The sequence below is a fragment of the Bacillus rossius genome, chromosome 1 (genome assembly GCF_032445375.1).
Source record: "Bacillus rossius redtenbacheri isolate Brsri chromosome 1, Brsri_v3, whole genome shotgun sequence".
Taxonomy (NCBI): domain Eukaryota; kingdom Metazoa; phylum Arthropoda; class Insecta; order Phasmatodea; family Bacillidae; genus Bacillus; species Bacillus rossius.
This window is the reverse complement of record NC_086330.1, coordinates 32953952-32972203: the sequence shown is the minus strand read 5'-3', so window position 1 is coordinate 32972203 and position 18252 is coordinate 32953952. Positions and strand designations below refer to the sequence as shown.

General features: G+C 39.1%; 1 protein-coding gene across 1 annotated transcript in view; it reads right to left on the bottom strand.

Moving 5' to 3' along the window:
* Nucleotides 1-1134: 1134 nt before the first annotated feature.
* The window catches only part of LOC134533712 (transforming growth factor beta-1-induced transcript 1 protein-like), a 44190-nt gene continuing 27072 nt past the window's right edge, over nucleotides 1135-18252 (bottom strand). The window contains exons 2-5 of the mRNA XM_063371712.1: nucleotides 14743-15240; nucleotides 9854-10027; nucleotides 6737-6967; nucleotides 1135-1413 (exon numbers count right to left, since the gene is read on the bottom strand). Coding sequence (XP_063227782.1) covers nucleotides 1135-1413; nucleotides 6737-6967; nucleotides 9854-10027; nucleotides 14743-15180 — 1122 coding nt within the window. The 5' untranslated portion in view covers nucleotides 15181-15240. The remainder of the gene's footprint in view (nucleotides 1414-6736; nucleotides 6968-9853; nucleotides 10028-14742; nucleotides 15241-18252) is intronic.

The following is an 18252-nucleotide window of genomic DNA, read 5'->3' as shown; positions in this document are numbered from 1 at the left end:
TTTAGTTTTAAAAATAATATTTCTACTGTGATAACCTTATGACTTCTAAATACTTTCTGATAACACAAAAGTTACATCACCATTATTAACAAAGTTGTCTTTTATTTCATCAATGAGTTTGAACTTGCAGTTTGAATGAAATCAAATTAATTGGCTTTCTTCTCTCAAGTTGCATTTTCACTGCATTTAAATGTTTCCAGTTCACATTCCATCAGACCACTAGCAACATGCTTCAGTACAGCAGAATTCAGAAACATGTTCATAATATGAATAAATCTGTAATTATGCTCACCTTTAAAATAAAACAGTTTAAAAAAAATATTTTCTTATCTGCATCATTTTAGTGTTACAAATGATAAATTGAGAATGTGTGCATATTTAAGAAACTTTGGTAGGTAGTATATCCTAAAATACCTTAAAATGAAAGTATAGTGAAAAAAATTCTGGAACAAATTCTTTCTTATACTGTAAAATTTGTTGCCCTTAATATAGGCAATATATTTTTAAAAAATATGTTTAACTTTATTTTTTAAATTGTTTAAAAGCTGAAAATGGTAGTCATATACACATATTCACAAGCAAAAAATTCCCTTTGTCAACAAGATCAATTTTTTTTTTTTTATCAATAACGAGCAATTATTTTAAAATTAGTGCCATAGTTATTGTGTGGTATTTTCTTCTTGAGGTGTCTACTTACAGAAACTAGTGAAAATGTTAAACTTAACACCTGTGTGCAAAACATTTGAACATGTCTAGTGATGAAAAATTTAATACAGTACATTTTGTGATTTTTTTATTTACTCCCCCATCCTTAATTTGCTAACAAAAACCAAATGTTAGTTTAATTTAAAAACAAATTTATTTTAAAATATAATAAATTAATTAAAAATAAATGTATAAGTATATAAACGTATATACATATTTCTCAAAGTCTGTGCATTCAAGAACATACCACCAAGTTAATTTAGGCTTTAATTTTGTTGGTGACTTGTGAAACAATAAGGTGACTGACCGTAAAATAATGCACAACTACACGCATGGCACCACTGTTTGTTTATTTCTGCAGGGAGGAGCTCTGCTCGAAGGTACCGCCAGGTGTCGGAGCAGCGGGAAGCTTCGTTCTTGGGACGGCTCTCAAGCCGCCGCCTCCGCTGCCTCCTCGGGGAGAGGAGCGGTGGGCTCGGCGGGCGCGGGGGCCTCTTCCGCGGCGGGGGCCTCTTCGGCTGGGGCTTCTTTCGCGACGGGGGCCTCTGCGGCGGGGGCCTCTGCAGGAGGGGCCTCTGGGGCGGGGGCCTCGGCGGCAGGAGCGGGAGGCGGGGCCGGGGCGGGAGGAGTGACGCCGGAGCACTTGTTGCACACCGGCTTGCCCTCCCTGGCGATGAATGTGGGGCCTTGCACCGGCTCGTTGCACACCTGCAGTGCAGACAAGAGCACGCGCGTGCTGGAGATAGCCTCGCACCTCGACGCTCTGCTGAGTCATTCAGGGTGTCCACATTGTGGAACAGTCAGACATTTCACTTGAAAAACCTTGGGGGGAAAAAAAATTGAAATTCTCCAGTGATAAAAATTGGAGGTTAAAATGTCGTGCTCCAGTCTACCATCACCCAGGCCAACATCCGGCCCGCGGTATCTTGTTCGAGGCCCGCCTCAACAATTGTTCGACAAAGAAATATTATTAGCCATGCTGTTGCGTGTTAGCCATCTTTGTATGCACGTATCTCTAAATAATATAAAGCAAAGTCGCTTTCCGCATCTGTCTGCCTGTTCGCTTATTTCTTCTAAGCTACATGATCATTTAGAGATCATTTAGAGGATTTCTTCCAAAAGGTTCATGAGTATAATACTTTCATGTTCAATTAAAAGATAGTAAATATATATAGGTACATATATGTTTTTGTCAAGTCGTAAAAAGAAGCTTTTAGGGTGCTTTCGTGGCTTACGCTGACTTATACATGACTGTTACATCAAATTAATGTACCACATAATTGTAGGACTTCAAAAGGCCTACAGTAAATTCTGCAATAGCATGTATCTATCTTCTAAGAATTACCTACAGTAACCAATTTTTATTTTTCCCATTTGGTTAAAAAAATGAGTTATTTGCAAAGCTTTAATTTGACATAGACACCTATATTTAGCCCATTCATGTGTGACTTATAAACAAAATCTTTTGTGTTGTCTCATGAGGAAAAAGCTGTCAACATTGTTTACAAAGAAAATCTTTAGTTTGGGCAGTCGGTGTTAGTAGGTAAATATATTTTTTTAAACACAGGACATTTACGCGAACTTGATACGTATAAGCAGTGGCGTAGCCAGGATTTGTGTATGGGGGTTGTTAAGAAGCATGCCCCCCCCCCCCCCCCCCCCCCCCCCCCCGTATTAAAGCGGTGGATTGGGGGGAGGGGGGGGGGTCCTCCCCCGGGAAAATTTGGATTTTAAGGTGTAAAATAGTGCTATTTTAGCAGTTTTCGGTTCTTAAATTTAAATATTGTAATGGTAAAAATTTTATTAATTTTAATATGAATTTTGTTGTTTGAGTGATGAATAAGAAATTAATTAAAGATTTGGTGCTAAAGGGGGGGGGGGGGTTTGAACCCCTAAACCCCCCTCCCTGGCTACGCCCCTGCGTATAAGTACTTATAAAAATTAGAATGTTAAAAGATAGTGACCAGTAGCATTCTCACAATAATACTCAAAACTGATATTTCTATTTAAATATAATTTATATTTAGCATTTTTGTTAATTATTTTGAATTTTTTTTTGTTGTATATACACTTTTATTAAAGACTTATTATTTGTTACTTATTCATATGCCATGTATTTTATTCAATTGTCACTATGCAGAAATTAATATTTAAATAATTTAAAAAGTGTAATATTAAATCATATGCCTGGCCTTAGTTTCAAAAATGTCTGGCCCTCAAAGAAGCTGAAGTTGGCCAATACTGGTCTAGATTGTGAATATATATTTATTTTCAGTTGGTGTTTTATTGCATACTACTCATACACACAATAAAATGGCTGCTGCAAGGCAGGTTTGCAATGAGGAAAGTGTAGAGAGATCTCAACCAGCTATGGGAATGGTGAGGATTGATTTTCTTTATTAATTTCTTTGATAAAATAGTTATATACTAAATTATTTAAAAAAATTATTCAAAGAAATTTTAAAATTTTGGCCAAGAAAACATCAGAGCAATTTTATTACAGATTAGTGTACACCCTGACATTATTATTTTTGTTTCACTGCAAATTTTTGGTATGTTTCACTATATGAGCATTGAAAATGACACTTTGCTACATATTCTAGGTGTTACCTGCTATTTGCAAAGAGTTGAGCAAATATTGGTGATTAAATTTTTTGCATGACTAATTCAGCCACCATCACCTACTAGAAGTTCATTTTCGTGAATCCCTCAGCTTCTATAAATCCAAATTGTTATTAAATCTATATAACTAGGTACAAATCATTATCAAAACACATTTTCAACCACATCTAAAATGTCCAACTGGCCAAAACGATAATGAATTCAACGTAGCAGGTGAAACAGAGCATTAACTCGGCCTTCATGAATTTTATTCCTTTTGTAACCAGAAACAAATGATATGAAATCATTGAATGTTGTTTTCTGCACATGGGGTTATCACTGTCGTATGTTTTGCCAACAAAATTAAAACATTTTTTTCTTGATTGATAAAGATTTATGCAGAATGCATTTACTTAAATGGTATACTAGTAATGCTTTAAAACTCAGGTCATTCACAGCACCATGAGGTTTTGAAACTGCAACAATGCACCAGCTGTGTTCTTACTTAGTAAATGCAGTTAGCTGACCATACGTGGTGGATACAACCAGGTGTGGGATAGCAAGTGTCAGAGCAGGGGTAGATCCAGCCATATGTTAATGAACTTGATGGCTAAGGCAGTAAGTTCCAAATACATTTGCCAGATACATATTTAAGGTTAAAATAAAAATTTGGTAATATTTTGAAAAATAAATTGCAGGAAAAAATGTATGAATTCAAAATGGTTGGCACCAGTTCCTAACAAAGTAAATTTTTATGGAATCAAAGAGGCTAGGAAACTGATACTTGTCATCATTACATTTCTAATACATCTCTGGGGAAAATAAGTTATAATTTTACTTGTGACAGAACAAAATCTTGTAAGCTAGAAGAAATAATGCTTTAATTTTGAATCAAATTATTTTTCTATTATTCCCCCTAACTCCCTTACCCACACATACAAAACACATTTTCATCCAGTGTATGTTGAAGTCGAAAAAAAAATGGCTGAAGGGCCCCCTGCAAGAATAGTGGCTGGCTGCACCGACACAATTATGCAGCTTGGCAGAGCTATCCTGCAGAAACAGTGGCTGCACAAGCACAATTATGCTAGCTTGAGAGAACTATCCTGAGGAAACAGTGCAAGTGTATAATGATGCCAGCTTGAGAGAACTATCCTGAGGATATAGTGCAAAAGTATAATGATACCAGCTTGGGAGAACTATACTGTGTAAACTGGCTACATGGGCACAATAATGCCATCTTGAGAGAACTATCCTGAGAAAACAGTGCAAGTGTACAATGATACCAGCTTCGAAGAACTATACTGCGGAAACAGTGTCTGCACAGACACAATGATGTCAGCTTGGGAGAACTATACTGCGAAAACAGTGGCACCACCAGGACAATGCTTACAGCTTGACAGAGCTATCCTATGGGAAATATGGCTGCACGGGCTCTATGATGCTAGCTTGTGAGAACTATTTTGCGGATCAGTGTCTGCACCACGACAGTACCGTAACATTGGCAAAGTTAATCTGATAGAACAAGGGCTGCTCCAGGACAAACTTGTAAGCTAATAAGAGCTATCCTGCAGAAACAGTGGTTGGAATGTTACAGTGCTGCGAGCTTGGCAGAGCTATCCTGCGGAAACAAGTGGTTACAAAACCACAATCCTAGCTGGAAAGAGCTATCGCTGAAACCCACATCACTATAATTACTTCAAATGTATGACAGTTTTGTATTGCAGTGGCGGACCCAGCTACGAATTTTGGGGAGGGTGAATGACCGGCGTTTTTACGTTTAATAGAAAATATACTATTTGAAAAACATTAGCTTTTTAAAAGTATATTTTAACGCCTTACTGACGTCTTGACAAGTCATCCGTATGGTGTTATATAGTGCCTAATCGTATTTAAGTTTCAAAACTAATAAAAAAATGTAAAATAATAATATAGTTTTAAAAAAAGTGAGCGAGTTTTCCAGTACTTGCCAGAGATGTGTAACATCTAACCTCGGTAACAAGCAAAGTCATGTGTTCTCATGTTGCAAATAAACTTATAATTCGAAGCTCGGACACATTATTTAGCGTAGAATTCTTTTAAAAAATGCAGAGCGTGATAACTTTACGAAAATTGTGCTTTTAACTACATTTCTTGACGCGAATCACATGTAGCTTCCGCACCCGCCGCTAGAATTAGCTGCCAGAGCAGCTACGTTCGTTTATCGAATCATTCAATTTGCGGAGAGAGAGAGAGAGGTTAAACTATACAACAAACGGCTCCGATAAAAGCCGAATAGACTTGGGGAAGAAAATACTAAACCCGGCAAGGCTCTGGTTTTCGACAAATAATTTGATTAAAATACTGCCCATATTTTTTTTTTAATTCATTAAACAGTAAATGCTATGAAGCTTCCCACAAGTGGCAGAACCTTTGTTATACATTTCCATTCATAAACTTCCGTCCATTCACTAAATTACTCCTAACAATTGCCGTACACATAACGGTAGATAAGACGTTTACACATCAAATAACGTTGAACCTTTTTCAGTGGTTGGGCGCGGACCAAATTTGTTGTTATCTTTCCAGATTATCCCCCCCATCGCCGCTCACATAAGACCGCCACTGATGGGGTTGTACAAATAGTAGGCAGAAGACGAGAGTGAAATGTATGTCATAGACTCTACAAGCACTGACAGGAACGTAGGCAGGATTTTAAACAGAAAAAAATAAAAAAGAAGCTAAGCAGAATAACACAATTATAGCAACTAGCTTCATAAGGTTACAGATATATTATTTTGGAGTTATTTCTTTATCCTTAGTGGACTACAGTAGTGTATATCCTCCCCGCAGTGGCGTAGCTAAGGTGACTGGCGCCCCTGGCCGAATTTGAAAATGGCGCCCCCTCTGGGATTAAAGAGAGGGGGGAGGGTTCAGTAACCGCGAAACCGTCGCGGCAGTTCCCCCCCCCCCCCCCCTGTCCCGGCGCCCCTGGCGGGGGCCATCCCTGCCACCCGCTTGCTACGCCGCTGCGCTCCCCGTTATAGCCCGACATGCCTCACACACCCTAAAGCGGCAGGAATTTTGTTTTCCAAGTAGTCTCTATTTAATTCCGTTGCGCACACGTGTTTTGCAAGAATTTCTTTCATACACCCTTGACATGGGTGTTTCATGTATTTTACAAGATTAACATATTTGTATTTATGACTTGTTTGAACGAATTATTAAAATAATTGACTTGAGAACAAAGTATTAAAACAATTAAAGGAACATTAAAATATAAATGTTCGATTTTTCTTTCCTCAAGCCATGTCATCGCTGTGTTGTTAAAGCCTACTGTTCGATAGGCAATATAGGAAAGTGACTCGTAAAACCCGGCAGAGAGGTTAAGCCGGATGCCCGCCACAAAATGCCGGCCGCGACACAGAGGCTGCGCTGACAAAACACGCACGCTGCAGACGAAGCAGTCAGGGTGCCAGCGCCGGCCCAGCGCCGAGAGGTAGCTCTGCACGAGCGGCTTGCCGCAGGCGTCGCACTTGGGCGCAAACAGTTGGTAGAAGTGCTCGCGGCAGTACGGCTTGCCGCCTTGCGTGTGGAAGCCCTCGTCGCCCAGCTGCGAGTCGCACTCGGCGCACGTGAAGTGCTCTGGGTGCCACGTCTGTTCCAGCGCCGTCACGTACTTCTGCAACCACACGCAGGGACGGGTCCAGAACGGGACAGCAATGAATATATATTTTTTTTAATTTCTCCTAATTACTTATCATAGTTCACCAAACTTACATTACTGTGGTGCTATAGTTAACATGACGTTTAGACGTGAATACGTCTTTAAAATTGCTTCCATAGTGGGAGGCAATCCAAAAAAAAAAAAACTAATGATAACAAAATCGGGGGATACAGTTTGGTGTTGCAGCTACATATCTATCATCTCCATCCAAAATTTAGTTACACCTCTGGATGGCTAAAAGATCAAAGAGTTCGTTACGCTAAGTGAGGCCTGTGACGCATCGCGCGCGGTGGAGGGGGAAGCGCCGCCATTTTGAGGTCATTTTGCTGCGTTTCGAAATTTCCATTTAGTTTAACTTTTGACTCGGAGAAGCTACGACGTTCGTTTGGGTTTCAATCGTCAGTTCTCGTCAAAATATATTGATCGCATATATAAAACATTAGTGTAAAATAGTTACAGTGTATATATGGTGTTAAAATAAAAAATAGCATATTTTATATTTTGTATAGAAAATATTACGTGTTATGTACACGTATTCACATACAACACAATTTTGTAATTTAACAATGGAACACAAGCAAAAATAAGTTTTTAAATTTTTTTTTCTACTGAACCATGAACACTATTATTGCTATAAATACAATAAGTGAAATAAAACTGATACGTACATGGGGAGTGATAAAATTTAATTAAAAATTTTACATATCACGTAAACGCATGTAAAGAAATCATGCTTGTACGTTTATTACAGTTTGTGAATTGGGGAGGAGGGGGGGGGGGAGTAATAGCAATTTCTGCCTCTAGCGAAGAAAGCTTGGATCAGAAACCACAGGTCCGGCATAGATCGTGAAATATCGTTGGCTTGCATTTTCACGTAGATAGCTTTATTTCGTTATCTGCTTATTTTTGGTATTCCCTGTTGCCCGTTAAATGCATGCCCTGCAAATCGCGAACGTTCTGTATATTGTATAAATATATATCTGTCGACTCGAGGAGGCTCGGACTCTGGGTGCCATCGCGTGGTCGCACGGGCTTGCAGCAAGTATGGGCGTGACCCAGCCACCGAAGTAACAGTCGAGTGCTCACAGTCTTGAGTCTTTTGAGTCACGCCGAGGTACCGGCTCGACCCGCGAGACGTACTATCGGGACTGGAGTCCACGAATTACCAGCGACACAACTTGCGCTGCGCGTATTTTTCTCTAATTAGTCGCATGAGTGTCGTAGCAAATACACAAGTGCCTACCTCGAATGTCATATTTTACTAAAAAGTCGCAAGTTTTGAAACACTTTAGGTTTCCTTTAGTATTTTGGACGGGTGGGAGGAAGATAGGGTAGATATATCCCACTCCTTCCCCGAAATCCTAAATATTAATATATAATCCTCCCTAGCAAATGGAAAGAATCTGAACCAAACAGTAGGAAAAGTTTTATATCCCCTCCGTCCCACTCCATCAATTGAACTTCTGCGTACGCTCTTGATCATGACAAAATGTTGGATACGAGTTCCAAAACACAGCAATTCTTGCTTCTGGCTAGATCACATCTTGTCGAGACTGTCTCTGCAGATATCAGCTCTATTGATGCTGATTGTTATTAATATCAAGACTATATAATTTTCCAGAAATGCTAACCAACTGAATGCTGATGGAATTTGTATATATACATTTCTTTTTGTAAATCATTGTAAATAAACCTAATAAAATTGGGCAGTCAGTACAATAAAATCATAAGCCTTCAAATTATTTTTTTAGACTATTAAGTTTACTATTAAGTAAAAATTGTAATAAAATGTATGTAAAAAATTTCAATTTAATTGATTTTACTGCCAGTTTGAATGGCCTGAAGATTTGTGTTGCGTGGGAACCGCATGAGACCATCCCCAAGGCGTGGCCTTGAACTATCTGTATCCTGCATTGTCCGATTACAGCTAATATTTTCTGTAAATATTCAAGGGATCGTTCAGGGAGACACCGTCACGTGTTCCAACCTTTAATTGCCACGTCACCTCTCACCTGTAGGCGAGGCAGTGAGCGGGCGTTATGTCTTTCCGTCGTACTGCGGGTACTGTGAGACTTCAATCGGCGGGCCTATGATTTTTGTTTTGGAAAGTGTGTTACATTACTCATACTCAGGTTTCGTATTTATTAAGTTGTGAGGTTTTGAGACACCTCACTATGGAAATCTTTTTTTTTTTTTTTTTTTTTTTCCATGTTGAAAGGTTTAAAATATATATTTACCAAACGCCTAAAGTCTTCATAGTAAATGAATTTTCGTTAGAAACTAGATTGCGAATACGTTTAGCTGCTTTCTGTAAAAACACGTATTTCAAACTAGCTACAGTGCAATTTTACGCCAGATGGGTGGACAACTATGTTAGGATTAGGCCCCGCTAACTTTGAACTTCAGATATTTTGCCACATCTTGCAATAAAGCATCCATATTAGATTTTTAAAAAAAAATGCCATATCACCTTTTTTTTGGGCACCTTAAGTAAGTATTTGTGGACTGGGGTGGTTATTATGACGGTTTTATACGCACGCGTTAGATAATAAGATATTTATTCTCGGTGGTTACCAAGGGCGTCACCAGGGGGGGGGGGGTAGGGGGGATTGTTGCACCCCCCCCCCCCCTAGAGCCCTAGAGATTCAAAAAAAATGTAGCCAAATGCAAAAAAAACATACTTTTCCCACAACTTGCCCCCCCCCCCCCCCTCCCCAGGCCATCGGCTGGCGACGCCCTTGGCGGTTACCATCTTAGGTATGTTAGTAAATTCTAGACTGCAAAATGTTGAAAAAGCAGGTATAAATGGGAACAGCGGAGGCACAAGCGAGGCGGTCTCACGGTCTTGATGGGCTGCTGGCACTTGGCGCACTTCGGCGAGAACAGCTTGTGGTAGTCGTCCTCGCAGTAGGGCTGTTCGTCGTGCACCATGAAGCTGCCCGAGCCGATGATCGTCTGGCACTCGGTGCACTTGAAGTGTTCGGGGTGCCACGACTTCTCCAGGGCGATCAGCACCTGCGCCACAGACAGCTCGCTCGTTCGTGCGCTCGTCCGATTTTCACGCTGATGGCCAGGGCCAGGGATGTAACTAGAAAAAGGGGGTGGGAACAGGGAAGGGCTATTTGCCCCGGGCGCCACACTTAAGGGGGGGGGGGGGGGTTACGCTAAACCGGCAGAGTAATGGTACTATGGATATGTACTTGAATATCGTAGTGTTTGAACACACAAAAGAAAATTGGAGGACAGATGAAATGAGTTATTTGTATTGAAAGATACATACAAGTATATCGTCAAATATTAAAAAAAAAAAAAAAAAAAAATAGTATTTTTCGCGTACTATACCAACTTGCGATGTATTCAAACTGAAATGACTCCAAATTCTAATTATTTACCATATAAGTTGAATCAATAATATTTTTAACTAGTTGTGCCCGCGACTTCGTCCGCGTGGAATAGTGTCTTTGGGTAGCATTTTTACATTTTTAATTATTTATGCTAATTATTTTACAAATAAAACACATACGTATAAATACTTTAATGAGCTATTTGCAAAATTAATGACAACACTGGTATTTTATGTATGATTCACAAAAACAAACAAAAATCTTATGAAAAAATTGTAATGAGATTGTTCGTTATTACAAAATAAACAAAAGGAGTTACCGTTCTCAAGTAGGGTACCTAGCTAATATCCAAATGTACAACAAATAATAATGACGTAATAACATCTAACTAAATTCGAAAGTAATCTACTTTTGACGAATGAAATAAACAAAACAATGACCCAACTAAAGAAAAAATATTTAATAACCTAACCCAAAAACTTATCTAAAGTTATTTGTATTTCACGAACAACTTTAATTAAATAAACAAAAAATCGTGTAAGGAAATCTAATTGTAATCAATTTGCAGTGAATAATAATGAATTTTCAGCGGAAAAATTATTCAGTATTTTCGTGCGTGTGGCACAGTCGTCTGCCCTCACGTGTCTGCCCGTTCGGGTAAGCACGCTTAGGCATATTTCCCCACCTACACCGCGCCGTACCACGCCGCGCTTCGCTCTCTCCCCCACCCCCCTTCCCCCAATAAAAACCGCCCGCGCGGCTGCACAGAGCTCAATGTGTACGGCTCGGTGCTTGGCAAGTTTCTTACTCGCGTTAACTTCAGTTTTACATTTTGTAATGACTCCGTAAATGTTACATCAGATTAGCTCTAATATTTTGTCTGGTCTCGCAAACTTATAAAACATTCACATAAACCTTACATATTTCCATACAAACTTTCATCCCCTATTCACTATTGTTATTTTACACCCTTTAGGGTAAAACTTTTAGAAACTTTTAATGTCATATTTATTTATATCGAATCAACAGCCTAAAAAATAAGTTTCAAGCTTCTAGCTCTAAAAATGACGATACTTCCATACAACTTTTCATCCCCCCATTCAACCCCTTCAAACATTTTTTTCGCATTAAAAGGTAGCCTATGTCCTTTCTCAGGCTCTAGACTATATGTGTACCAAATTTCATTTAAATCGGTTCAGTAGTTTTAGCGTGAAAGCGTAACAGACAGACAAACAGTTACTTTCGCATTTATAATATTAGTAAGGATAGTGGAATTACTATGTTGGGCGATATGGGGTGTTGGGAAAAATATTTGGTTTAGCTGGTTTTTTAAAAGATGAAAAAAGAGTTGGGGGGGGGGAGGGTAGATGAGTTCTTGTTCCCTGTGGAAACTAGCCTAGTTACGTCCCTGATCAGGACCCGCGGCTTCACCAACCATTTACAATTTTGGATTTTTACTTTTTGATGCATAGGTAACATCTTAGCTCTCGGTAAACGGCATTTGGTGGGAGTCATTTCGTGAATGGAATGGAAGTCAAGGAAACATAAATGTTTAACCACGGTGCTGCCATCTGTGGCGGTTGGTGAGAACCAAAATTCTCAACGACAAAGGGAAACTATATAGCAATAACTGTTTAATGAATGTACAACAAGATGGGTGTTTTTTTTTATAAAATTCCTTGTCAAAAATCAAGTCCAAAACTGGAGTTTCTCTGCGCGATCTGTGTGTTTAACATTTGACATCGACTGATTTAGGCTGGTTTTCTGTGGGTTTATGTATTCACCTTTCTTATTCATTCTTGTTTTTTTCTCTATGATATACAATTAAAACCAGCAATGGCGTGTTTCCATGAAATTTTTTTCAAATAATCTTCCCCATTGCAGTAACCATTCAAAGAACGTATAAATAACCATTGTACGCCCGTATATTGATGAATATAGCCCTACATGTATGAGGATCCCTGTATAATGTTTAACCAGTGTTCTTCTTTTTTTAAGTGAAAATTTTTAACAGTAGTAAAGTTGTATGCATTACCCAGCCGAGGTAACAGAAAATTAACCACTAGTGATCAACAGTGACGCAAATGGGCAAAACTTTTAACTAAGAATATTTGCCTGACTTAATAAAAATAAGAGAAAACGTGTGGAATACAATTGGTGGGAAAATTAACTACAGAAAGTTGTGTGCAATGTTCGCATAGTGAATATTCGTAGGAATAGCAATAAAACATCAATAATGACGTGAAAACACAACAACTTAACATGGTTGTGAAGCTAGGCCTCAATGTTTCAAAACATTTTCTGTTCAAACATTGAAGATTGCCGCATAATAAATAGTGTTGGAGAGTGTTTTTTTTTTCCTGATATTTGAATGGTGCTGGTGTTTCTCTTGAAGCTACACAGATCCCTTTCTTCAAACCTTGCATCAGTGAAACTAAGCTTCTTCATTAATCAAAATTACGTGACATTTAATTTAAATATTTTACTATTTACCTCTTCAAGTATAACTACCAATAATATCCATACATCTAAGAAACAATTTTGTACTTAATAAGTGTGGTCCCTAAATAAACTTATTGAATAGCATTGATTTAAATTGTTGGTCTCCAAAAATTAGGAAGGCGATTCCTTACGAATGAATTAATGAATGAGTTGGTGGTTAACATCTAAGTCATTAATGACAAACGGGAGGTGAAATGATGGGTCGGAGCAGTGACTGAATGCAATTATGATTTAGGGTTGGAGGGGGGGGGGGGAAAGTACAGGAAGATAACCCACCGGCTTTCCGCAACATCCGCCTCGTTTCCCAAGTTTACGAGAACAAAAACGGGATTGATCCCACCGAGAATCGAACCCGGAACGTTGTGAATTGTGTGATCTGACAACATTAACACCGTTACTTCCAGTCTGACCTCGACCTTGATATTGACTTTGGCGGCTCTTATAATGTAACAGTAATATGTGCTCGACAAATAATTGCCTGTTTTTAATTATAGATTATGAAACATGGGGACTAATTAACCAAAAAAAATGTGTTTTTTTTTTTGTGAACTCTGTCACATTTGAGATAAACGCATATACGAAAATATAATGACTGTAATTATTGTATTTTGTAATTACAACCAGTAAAATAATTTCCGATGCCAAGAAGGCGAAATGGCTTCACTACAAATACATGATACTTGGCCAGAAATTAATAAACCCTACGGTTTAAAGTCACAAAAACTTGCGGAGAGGTAGAAATCATTACGTCCAGTGGGAGACGCTTTGGAAAAAAATAGGAGGAGGGGAATATATCCCTCCTGAAGTTGTGGAAAAATTATGCGAGATCTCGGTGAAGGCAGTGCGTTATTTTGGGCGATGCAAGGTGAGCTGTTGTAACAACTGGAGTCACAAACCTCAAAGGTGGTGATGCATGTTGAGAGTTATAATCTAACTGTACAAACCCCTCGTCATTGATGTAAGTGTTTGGAATATAAAAAAAAACTTTTTTTTTCAGATTCTCTCCTGAAATAAATTCCTGTATCCGCCACTGATTTCGTCGTACAGCAATGAGTTTTACCTTAATTCATTTTGGCATATACACAATGTCCCATAAATCAAAGTCAAGCCAAGAACAGTTGATCAAAAAACTCAAATTCAAAAAGTTTCATAGTTTTAGAGAAATTGACTTTTTTTTCTTTCAAACATTTTTAAATACCTACCCTTCATCAAATTACTAGATATTGTGACTAAAAAGTTTTGCTACGCAATCATAAATAACCCTACAATTGATAACAATTTAAAATAAAAACCAACATGCTATACTGTTAAGGTGGGAAAATGATTTGGATGACTTAAGCGGGGAAAAAAATAAATGTTAAATTTGACTAGTTAATCTAAAAAAAAAATCATTTTACTAACCTAGTAAGTTATTGAAGAGATGGCTAACTTTTGCAAATGACCTACTAAGTTAGTATTTTTTTTTTTTGCCTTCGCGAATAGTCAAAGTTACCCGATAAAAAATTGGTGTATGATTCGCGCAAAGAATTTTTTTTTTCTCTTAAAAGTATTGCATGTTTGACTTTATTTTGAATTGTTATCAATTAAAATGTTATTTATGATAGCGTGAAAATAAAATTGTTACTGTTTCTAATAATTCGGTGAAGGACGGGGACGTGAAAACTTTTGGGGCAAAATAAATGCCTTTAAATCGAAAACAACGACACTTTTGTTTAATTTTGGGTTTTCGGTTCAGAACCTGTGAACCGTTCGCAGCTTGACGCTGAGTTACGGGACACCCGGTAAATCACTCATGTTCATCGGTGCGGCGTTTTGTCTCTCGACACGCACAACGTGTGCACTCGCCTGGACACAACCGCGCAGCGGGAAACACGTAGTACGTACCCTTCCTTCTATGACTTCGCCGCAGTCCGCGCATTTCCGCGGCTCTAGGGCGCCAGGGGTGGCGCTAGGGCGGGCGCCAGGGGCGGCGCTAGGGCGGGCTTCAGGGGCGGCGCTAGGGCGGGCTTCAGGGGCGGCGCTAGGGCGGGCTTCAGGGGCGGCGCTAGGGCGGGCTTCAGGGGCGGCGCTAGGGCGGGCTTCAGGGGTGGCGCTAGGGCGGGCTTCAGGGGCGGCGCTAGGGCGGGCTTCAGGGGTGGCGCTAGGGCGGGCTTCAGGGGCGGCGCTAGGGCGGGCTTCAGGGGCGGCGCTAGGGCGGGCTTCAGGGACGGCGCTAGGGCGGGCTTCAGGGGTGGCGCTAGGGCGGGCGGCAGGGGTGGCGCTAGGGCGGGCGCCAGGGGTGGCGCTAGGGCGGGCGCCAGGGGTGGCGGCGGGGTCGTCCATCGCGCGGGTTCAGACTAGCTCCGCGGACACCAGCATCCTCCTCCAGGGCCGACCAGGTGTCTGCAACCAACATCACACACGTGAGCACACCCTCGCAAACCCACCTTCACACTAGAGACATCATGAACTTGGTTTTCACACTAATTTTACTGACTTTTCGACCAAGAATTCACCTCAAATAAACAAAGAGTTCACCGTAATTTCAGGTAACCGTTTCTTCGTAGCAATTATCCTGTACATCAACTTCCGAATTCGAATTTTTTTCAGTATGAAAAGGGTAAACGCAATGTGGAAGAAATTAAGTTTGTTTTTGCATGACTCTTACCAGTTCGAATTTTTTTTCCTTCTTATATACCAACATTATTCTTGTGGATTCATATTCAAAGTAAGTGAGTTTTTTTACCCTTAAATTTACGAAGATAACGGTAAATTTACGAAGAACCCTGGGATATAATCTTAGCAAATTAAAGGAGAACATTTTTAACAGTGTGGCATGCATGTAACATTTTTTATGCGATAGTATCAAATGGTGTCAAAAAGCTCTTACTTCGGAAACCATACAGATTACGCAGTAAGGGCGGAAGAAAATTTTATTACGAGGAATGAACTGATTTTTATTTTCAACTGCTCGCTGGGGGAATAAATCAAAAATGACCAATCAGAGAAAAAAATGATACCCGCGCGGGAAGATTTGATTACTGACAATAGTAGTTTTTTTTTATCGGCAGTCAGCAGTCGGATGCAGGTCGCAAACAGCAGCTCAGGTTCCGCCATGTTTTCCTCGTCCTGCTTGTAAAATAATGTATGCGACCAAAACACGAACGTGCAAAACCTAGATAAAACCTTCATTAAAATCGACAAGCATCTGAAATATTCCATTTCGCGATCCACCAAAACATATGGGAAGACTACTTCGCGGTTCGTGCGGTAAACAGGCACTGTTCATATCACACTGTTATCCGATTGGTCGAAACTTTTCAGCTGTCGGAGGTGAAGCTAAATCATCTTCTCCGAATGCTCGACTGACTGTGCAGCTGCTCTTTGTAAGTGTGTGTGTGTATGTGAGCACAGACTTTCATTCATGATCGCCTGCCGCGCGTTTGGAACCGGGCCTTCAGTCTGCATTCGGTGAGGGTTATTGCCGAGTAAGCCCAACACTATGTAGCGGGTATTTTAATAAAGTAGCTGTTGGTCAGATTGAATGAACTAAGTCATTGCGTAAATGTGGTCTAACACTAATGGCGCATCCAGCTCAATATGAAAATGGGAAAATTTTCAGAATTCAACCTCTTTCTTGTTGTTGCTTAATTTCCCTCTTTTCAGCTCTTTAGTCTAATGCTTATCAGAGTCACTATTTCGTAATTATTTTCTTTCGAAATAATTGTTGAAATACCAACAAACAACCTGTTTTTTTTTTCTTCGGGAGTTGATTGTTCGTATTTAATTTTCGGTTTTATTTTTTCTTCTTCGGAAAGATGGTTGTCTCCTCCACCCCGATGGAACTGGTTCACCCCCCCCCCCTCCCCAAAAAAAATCCTTTATTTGAACACGTATATGTTAAGGTGGTGATCGTGACGAACATGTTGAAAAAAGAGCACGCAGGAGCTGGTCCCAGAACCAGCACGGCGAAACGCGAGAGTTCAGCGACGGGAAGAGACGCGGTTAGCCTTGACATTTCAAAGACCTGGGACGAAGCAAAGACTAGTCGCACCGTGCATGAACGACGAGAATGTAAAAACAATAATATAATCTAACCACTTGACAGAATTATGTGGAGTTTGTTTTGACGGCTAGATATTTTTATTACGGAGACCTGAATGTACGGGTATAGTCAATGCAGTGTATATCTGGTTAAAATAATTGCAAACGGTTTTTCATAAAATAAGGGCTTGAAACCAAAACAAAACAAAAAAAAATAAATATTGGCTGTAAAAGTGCATAGTAGGAACTTTCGAGGAATTTTATACATAGATGACTAGATCTGAATCATCATGTGTACGGATCCTTTATTCTACAAACGAACGAAATACATTAAAGTCTCAGGAAGAGTTAAACGATTTTGATCAGTTCACAATCTGGAAAACTGTTATTGAAAATTATCATAACGCATGTAGCTTTACAAGCAAAAAATCGGTTATCAACTTACTGTGGTACCGGTACATCATAGCCTCTCTGATCATTTAAAAATTGTACTGATATTCCAAAATCCAAAATAATTGTGTAAGTTTAATTTAAAATATTATGTACTTACGGGGAATGTCCAGTAATAATTTGAATGTACAATTAATTTTTTTGGAGACACTTAAAAATTTTTTTTTTTTCATAAAAACAATACTCTAGGAACAAAAACTAAGAGAATGTTTAAACACTAGAACTGTTGACAGCGACCCACAGAGGTGGCGGCAAAATACGAAACTAAGTTTTTTTTTTTTTAAATATAATTTTCATAACCAACAAACCATAATGCGAGCATGGAATTGCAAAGAATTTTTTAAAGTCTAGTAATAACTACCATGTACAACATTTTTCGTTAAATGGGCTGTGGGTCTAGTAGTTGTTCTCTATGGATGGGAAACGATTAAAGGGAGTTTGATTATTGTGTATAAATAATTACTATATTATTTTTTATATCACATATCCTATGTTGTAGGATTGTTTTCCAGTATATTACAAATTTACATTTTAATGATATAAATAATATTTTCGATATAAGCAGACTTTGCGAGACCAGGACAACAAACATTGGACTCCAGGCCTGCTTTCAAACGCGTGACGTAATCAAGAGTAGTCATGCGTTCTTTAAATTATTTATGCAATGGGGAATTTTGATTTAATTCAATTTCTTGGACATACGCCGTTGCAGTTTTTCACTGTTTGTCATAGAAAAAAATTCAAGAACACAAATTAAGAAATAAAAATGAAAAAAAAAAAATAAACCCACATAGAACATGCCTAAATCAGCTGATGTCAAACAGATAAACCAAATTATTTTACTAAACAGATATTATGGACAACACAACTACGGCAGCACAGACGAACTCATTCAAACTCAAATACCAGACAGCACAAGAA